General features: G+C 44.5%; 1 protein-coding gene across 1 annotated transcript; it reads left to right on the top strand.

The window, feature by feature from the left end:
- The first annotated feature begins 497 nt into the window (after positions 1 to 497).
- On the top strand, positions 498 to 6,856 carry IRX1 (iroquois homeobox 1). The gene is made up of 4 exons (XM_026672510.2): positions 498 to 1,452; positions 4,045 to 5,047; positions 5,977 to 6,049; positions 6,414 to 6,856. The coding sequence occupies exons 1-4, from the start codon at positions 1,156 to 1,158 to the stop codon at positions 6,442 to 6,444; spliced, it is 1,404 nt and encodes a 467-aa protein (XP_026528295.1). The 5' UTR covers positions 498 to 1,155; the 3' UTR covers positions 6,445 to 6,856.
- The last annotated feature ends 948 nt before the right edge of the window (positions 6,857 to 7,804 follow it).

Raw genomic sequence — 7,804 nt, 5'->3', positions numbered from 1 at the left:
TCTTTTCAAAGTTTATTTTGCTGCAAAGGCAGATGAGGGAGGGAAGAGAGGCGTACATTTTTCGCTGCACAGTACTCGCTTGTTTAGTATTTGCGAGGAAGAGGTTTCTGGGAAGAGCAGCTGGGAGGTTTCATTCTGTGTTTGCGCTTTTACTGCTTTCGGTTATAGACTAACCAAACAAAAATGAAAGTCAGTGGAAAGTAAGCGGCAGCTCCACCCTCCAAAAAGTCTAACTTCCTCACTGGCCCCATTCGCTTTCAGCCGACTCTGAGCTGAATTGCAAGGAGTCGGTGTAAGCGCTGGAAATTTTAAAAAAACAAAACAAAAAACCGACCCCGTTTTTGTTTTGTTTTGTTTTGTTCTGAAGGGGACACACTAAAGGCTGGAAAACAGCGAAACCCCAATGTTGGACAGCTGTAAAATCGTGTAGACAGGTTGTCATACAGCAACGGGGGCTTTAAATACGCACGCACTCACGCACGCACACCCCGCACCGCACAGCAGCTGCGCACAGGCACGCACACACACACACACACACACATCAGGGGCGAAGTGGTCCTGGCAAGATTGTTAAACCACGTGCTCCGCGGAGGGGGGGTGGACGGGGTCGGGTAGGCGGTGCTTGGAGCTCAAGTGGGTGCCAATCAAAGCATCAACTTCAAATTGTATCTGAAAGATCAGCCGGGGACCTTAGGGCAGGCGCATCAGTCGGAGCTCAATTGTTGATCAGATCACATCTAAGGGATTTAGGAGCGCAGACGAGCCGAGATTTGAGGGAAGACGCCCCACCGAGTTTACCCACACGCACTGCGGCCGCCGCCACCGCCGCCGCCTCTTCCTCCTCCTCCTCCTCCTCCTCCTCCTCTTTCCACCACCACCTCCCCCTCCCCTCCTTCTCCCCTCTTCCACATGCAAATTCTCCGATCCGTCTGAGCGGGAGAGACGGGACCGATCGCAGAACCAAAAAGCAAACGACCTCGGACGGGGCTTCTCTCTCTCTGCCTTGCCCTGCCTGCCTGCCTGCCTGCCGTCCAACCCAGTCAAGGAGAATCCGGCCGCTCCGCTTTGCTGCCCTCTTCGCTCCGCCGCCGACTCCTGGGCTCCCACTTGCCCCGTCGGCGGGGCGTCCGGTCCCTCCTTGCCCGCGCGCCCGGGATGTCCTTCCCGCAGCTGGGCTACCCGCAGTACCTGAGCGCCAGCCAGGCCGTCTACGGCGGCAGCGATCGCCCGGGGGTGCTGGCCGCCGCCGCCGCCGCAGCAGCCGCCGCCGCCGCAGCCTCTTCCTCAGGCCGTCCGGGAGGTGCCGAGCTGAGCAGCGGCTCCACCGCCGCCGTCACCTCAGTCCTGGGCATGTACGCCGCCGCCGCCGCCGCCGCCGGCGGACCCTACAGCACGGCCAACTACAGCGCCTTCCTGCCCTACACCGCCGACCTGACCCTCTTCTCGCAGATGGTGAGTCTGGCCTCGATCGGACGCGGAGGGGAGGGCGGAGGTGTGTGTGTGTGTGGGGGGGGAGAGGCCGCGACCAGGACCCCAGGAAAGTTCGCTAGCGGCCCCCAACTCTTTTGGGGCGACTTTGGCAAGTGAAGGTCAAACACCCCCACACACACACACCGCGACCTCGTCCGGGCCGTTTGCCGTTCTCCACGCTTCTCAGCTGTCCAGCCGGGGGCTCCTTGCGAGGCTTCCCTTCCTCGTTTCGACCCGGTCTCGCGGCGGGTCTTCGGAACATCCCCGGGCCAGTTTACAGCTCCGCTTTGACAGGGTCCATCCGGAACGGCAAGAGCTCTTTCGATCCGGGACGAATTCTTGGGCTCCTTCCGCCTTTGGCCGGCGCTGTTGGAACTTAGATTTCCTTGGTTTTGCGGCCGGGAAAAAGCGCAGCTAGGATCCGAGACGCGCTAGCCCCTAAACCTCTCCCAAGAAAATCGGGCCTGACTTTCCCCTCCCCTCCCCTCCCCTCCCCTCCCTTCCTTCCTTCCTTCCTTCCTTCCTTCCTTCCTGCGCCGCTGCCTTTCCCAGGTCGTGTCCTAATTTCATAAAATTACTCTCGCTTTTCATTTGAAATGAAGGAATTGACTGGTAGTGTTCATTCGACTCCTCGTTTGACCACGATGACAAATCGTTTTGAATCCTCCTCCTCTCCCCCACGCCCCGTTCAAAATGGCACATTTATGGTGATATATCTGGAATTCAATTTAAATGAAATTAATTGCTTATTGTTCTTGCTCTTTGGTTACTTGTATGTGGACGTTTCAGGATGTTTTTCCGAAGAAACGGATTTTCTCTTTTAAGTTTATGCTATGAACTTTTAAGTTTAAGATATGAAACAATTATATGTATAAGCTTGTCCTTTATAGACTTGCAGTCCATTATTATGTTTGTGGTGTTTAAGGATTATTTAAATCGAGCAGAAAGAAGTAAATATATTTAGTAAGGTAATGTCATACCTTATTTTGACAAAAATAACTACTGAAAAACAAACTACAATTTTTGTAAAAAATAAAAATAAATCCTTTAAAAAGCATCTTTATTCAACTGTATATAGCAGGCAGCTGCTGAAAAAGACTATCTATTTTCACTTACTGTCCACCAGTAAATGATAAGTAGAAGCAGTAATGATTTTCAAGTGGCTACTTCAAAAGAATTCCCAACAGGGGAATACAGAATTTATCATTTCGACAACCAGAACAAAAATAGCTCAGTGAGATAAGGGAATATAGTGAGTAGACTCTAATAGAGTTATTATTAAAAAATTACGTTTTGCTTTTTCATAGAGTGTATATCTGTATTTTCTTTTTACAATTACTTTTGCAAACCTGCTTCAAAAAAACCAATGTCTTTGCAAAGGAATCTTTGGCTTTTCCACTCGGGTGGTTTTTAAACATTTTAAAAATCTTCTATTTAAAAGACACAGACACAGGCACAAACATACACACACACACACACACACACACACACACACACACACACACACACACAGGAGAACTTTGACACTGATAGAAAGCAAAGGAGAATAAAAAAATCTTGTTTCTCCTCAGGGTACACTTGATTTCTAGAAACCAGAGCCTAGACTTGAACAGGTTCCTTCCTGAAGCCTGAGGAACAGTCATAAAATAATGTGTGTTCGCGTGTACTTGCTTAAATGTGCAGTTGGTGGTAATAATGAGGCCTAATGAGGTTGTTGGAAGATAAAATGTTATATACCAAAGGCTTGATGGACTAATTTGATTTCCCTGCTTTACTGCTGATAATATATTGATTGAAAATAAATCACTGTCACTAAAGACGTTCAAAGTTGGGGGGGAAATGTTTTGTTCCACAAAGATGAAATCATTTCTGAAAAATAACTATATGAAAGAGTGTCCCTGTGTAGGCATTATTTTTGTGCTAGTGAAAGCATGAAGTGGCTGAAATGGAGGGACAAAGACATCCTACTGTAAGCCAAACTCTTATATCCAATTTCCTCTTGAACTCTGGAAATTACTTCTGAGTAGGCACGCCATACCGTACTGCTAAGCCCCTACGAGAGATTTATGTGCCTGCTTAATTTTTTCTCCTCCAAAATTAGCGTGACTTCCCTGTGTTTAACTCTAGCGGGATTGACTTGTGCCTTATCGTTGCCCTTCTATGGTAGAGCAGAGGGAGATTCAGCACAACCCCGTTCTCTTCCCTATCTCTCTTTAAACTGCCTGCCTGGCCTTCTGTTGCACTGGACATGCCTTGTCAGCCTATGATGATATCCCTGATAGAATCTTTCTCGGCACTCTTTTCAGTATGTCTGCTTATTTTTAATAGCACAACAAATATTGGCCCCTGAATCTAGGTTTCAAAAAATGAGGCCGGTGGGATTTGATGGAGACTGAAGGGAAGCAGGGAGGGAGGGAGGGAAGGAGGGATAGGACATCTTTCCCATCCTTTCTCTTTGAAAGAAAAATAATTTGGAAAAGCTTTGCTGAAGAGCCTGGGGAGAGCTTATGGAAAGGAAGTCATGGAATAACTTCCTCATTCTTTTTCTTTTCTACTTCTCTGAATGTCTTCCAGGGTTCCCAGTATGAACTGAAGGACAACCCTGGAGTCCACCCGGCTACCTTTGCTGCTCACACCACTCCTGGTTATTATCCTTATGGGCAATTCCAGTACGGGGACCCAGGAAGGCCCAAGAATGCCACCCGAGAGAGCACCAGCACCTTAAAAGCCTGGCTGAATGAGCACCGCAAGAATCCCTACCCAACCAAGGGTGAGAAGATCATGCTAGCCATCATCACTAAGATGACCCTCACACAGGTCTCCACCTGGTTTGCCAATGCCCGGAGGAGGCTGAAGAAGGAGAACAAGGTCACATGGGGATCCCGGAGCAAAGATCAAGATGATGGCAACCTCTTCGGAAGTGACAATGAGGGGGACCCTGAGAAAAATGAAGACGATGAAGAGATTGACCTGGAGAGTATTGACATTGACAAAATTGATGAGAATGACGGAGAGCAGAGCAATGAGGAAGAGGAAGAGAAAGTTGATCTCTTGAGGCAAAGGAGAGATGATGTCCATTTGGAGAAAAATAAGATCTTGCCAATCCCAGGCTCCGAAGGACTTAAACCCAAGGAAAGCTTGCCATTGGGCAAGGAGGCCTCAGACAACCCTACCCGGATCTTGAGCCCCAGCAGACAAAACAGCCTGCAAGGCCCAATGCACAACAAGCCCAAGATCTGGTCTTTGGCAGAGACTGCAACTAGTCCAGATGGGGCCCTTAGCAAGCCAGCTCCTCCTTCCCCTCCTGCCCAAGTGAGCCACACTTCTCCCCAGCTCCAACATCCAGCTTTCCTTCCCAGCCATGGACTTTACACCTGCCAGATTGGCAAGTTTCACAACTGGACAAACGGGGCATTCCTCACCCAAAGCTCCTTGCTAAATGTGAGGTCCTTTCTGGGAGTTAGCCACCACCAAGCTGCCCATCACAACCATCACCTACAAGCCCAGCAGCAACCTTCAGTGTTAACGGCACTCAGCGCTGAAAAGCCTTCGGAGAGGACCAGCCCCAAACACATAGGTAATGTTTGAAACAAGCAGATTAAAAAGACTCCTTGCCAAGGGATTGGTGTGAACCTTTCAAGGTAGTCTAGACCAGGAAACCAAAATGAAGAATACATACCCCACCCCTCCCCTGCCTTTATGTTCCAGAGAACTGGGGAGTGTTCCTGCTTTGGACTCAGATTTCTCTTTTCAGGCTGTGGTTCAGGCTTCAACTCTTCCTCCTGTCTCTCAGGGTTATTTTCACATCTCATTACACTTGGGGATAAGTCCCACTGAACTGGTAATCAGCCACTTCTGATGCTGTAATTTTTGATCTCTCTCCAATGGTCTCTCTTGAATAGAGCCATAACTGGTAGATTGTCCCGTGACAGGGAAGCTACTATACACAGCTCAAGTGGTTTTTTTAAAAAAAAGGCTAAGAAAACTGTGATAGTCCAAATTATTCTATATTAACAGGACTATTAAGTCTTTTGATTTCTGAAAACCATGAAGTGTGCATAACACATATTGAGTTGGCTTGGGGGGGGGGGGGGAGAGAGAAATGGTGAGACCTCTCAAAAACCAAAATTTCCCATTGCTCTTCTAGTATTAAAATTATTGTTAAAAGTATTAGCTTAGTGATTTTTTAAAATCTCATTGTAGTATTGCAACAATAAGACAATGTTATTCTCATCATACAGATGATAGGGAAGCGATACTGTACATTTTGGTTAAAGTCACTGGGAAATTTCCTGGTAGACACAAGATTTGAATTGGGTTTCTAGATTCATATATTAGTCACACAATAGACTATGCCTTTAAAAAACAAAGGTGAGATGGTGGAATATTATTCATTGTGTACATTATCTTTGACTCTATGTGCCCATGTAAGTAAATTTTGCTAAAGTTCTTTTCCCTTTCTTTTTTTCTTTCTTTCTTTCTTCCTTCCTTTTCTTTCTTCTGCAGAAAGAGAAAATGTAGCAAGAACCGACTCTCCGCCTCAGCAGTTAAAATCTCCCTTTCAGCCTGTCCGGGACAAGTGAGTTCTTGTTCAGTGAAATTTACTTAAAGGGAAGAAAGTGCTTGGATAATACAGACTAATCCAAGCACACCCTCATTATCATAAATCAAAGCAACAATCAAACAATTCAGTAAAGCTTTTCAAGGTGGTATAAACTTACAAACTATATACTTTTGCCTGGAAGTTGTGTGTGTGTGTGTGTGTGTTTAAAAACTGACTTCCCCCACCACAAATGTCACATTGCATTTCTATTGTATGTATGTGTGTTTGTGTGTGCAGCCTTTTTTTTTTTTTTAAAAAATATAGCCTGTTCCCTAATGCAGATGGGCGAGAAGTAGCTGAGCTTTCACTGATAGATGGTTCTGTCTTTTCTTCCCAACAGCTCTTTGACTCAGCAAGAGGGAACATCGTGAATTTTAACAACTCTCCCTTCCGCTTGATTGGTTTTTTTTGGGGGGGGTTGTTTTGTTTTTATTTTTTATTTTTATTTTTTTGATGGAAAAGGAAATTTCATAGACTGGTTTAAAGAACAAAACAAAAATGGAAATGATTTAAATGACTCTCATCAATTTCTTTTTTGCAATAAGGTAGTACCAATTCATTAAAAAAAAAAAAAATCCAGCTCCTTAACTGGACTCTTCCGGTTTCCATTATTCCATTTAAAGAAAGTGTAATTCTAACTTTGATTGGGTAAATTGTTTTTGCTAAAGGTTTCTCATGTGATTGTGTTATTCTGTATATAAAGTGGTTTCAAATTGTAAATAGTGCCACAGCAAAAACTTGTCTAAATCATATATTTTTGCCTAATAAACAAAAATGAAATTATGACTGTGCCCTGCATAAGTGACTTTTGGTTTTGCATATGGAAAACTCAAGGTTTTTGTTGTTTTCCATCCAATATTAGTAGGCTTTAAGCACTAATCTGTTGAGTTGATAGATTAATTGACTAATGCTTGGGTGACTAATTATGAATGTAACAGAACTGGCACACTAAGTAATTAACTAAAAATTATTTAACAAAGAAAAATGTTTTTTTCTTCTAAAAAATTTGCATCTACAATTTTAGCTTTTTAAAATTTCCAAATGTACTTCAAAATTATATTGGTTCTGGGATATTAGTAGTATGCAAGTTGAATCGATTAAGTTTAATCAATAAGTAATTATTGTACTGCCTAGTCTACTCAGACGTAAATCCTATTGAACTAAATGAATGTCACCCTCAGGTGCTATATTTAGAACTGCAATCCTGGGTTAAAATGGCAGTTGATGGATAAATTATTTAAACTCTACATGGTCAACATTAAATACTTATGACAATTTCCACAGCAAATGGCACCTTAGAGTAACTCACATTGTCTACTTTTTCATGACGGCGAGCTTTTTCACTTAAATCAAAGTATGCTTTATTTGAGGGGGTGCTTGGAAACAACCTGCAAATGTGTTGCTTTTTTGTGCAAGATAAATTAATCCTTCCTCGATAGAGGGAAAGGCTGCTGTATAATTCTTTTCTAACCCAAGCACCAGGTTCAATACAGAGGCCTCTCTATGGTATTACAAAGTTGAATGCAGAACTAGTTTACTCCAAGGTTGAGGGGTGAGATAGGAAAGCAGAAGTAGAGAAAATAAAACTGGGGTGTCAAGATTGAGTTTTGAGATGGAGAAGAGTCTTTGGAAGTCTCCCTCCCCCCCCCCACCCCTTGTGGAATTTTAGCTTGCAATCTTTGTAGCAAAAGGAAAAAAAGGAACTGTAAATCACTGACCTTCTTAACAAGG

Source organism: Notechis scutatus, chromosome 3, assembly GCF_049901735.1.
Source record: "Notechis scutatus isolate UNSWTSFEM ecotype Mainland chromosome 3, rNotScu1.2, whole genome shotgun sequence".
Classification (NCBI taxonomy): Eukaryota; Metazoa; Chordata; class Lepidosauria; order Squamata; family Elapidae; genus Notechis; species Notechis scutatus.
The sequence above is the reverse complement of the archived record's forward strand: the minus strand, read 5'-3'. Positions and strand labels throughout refer to the sequence as shown.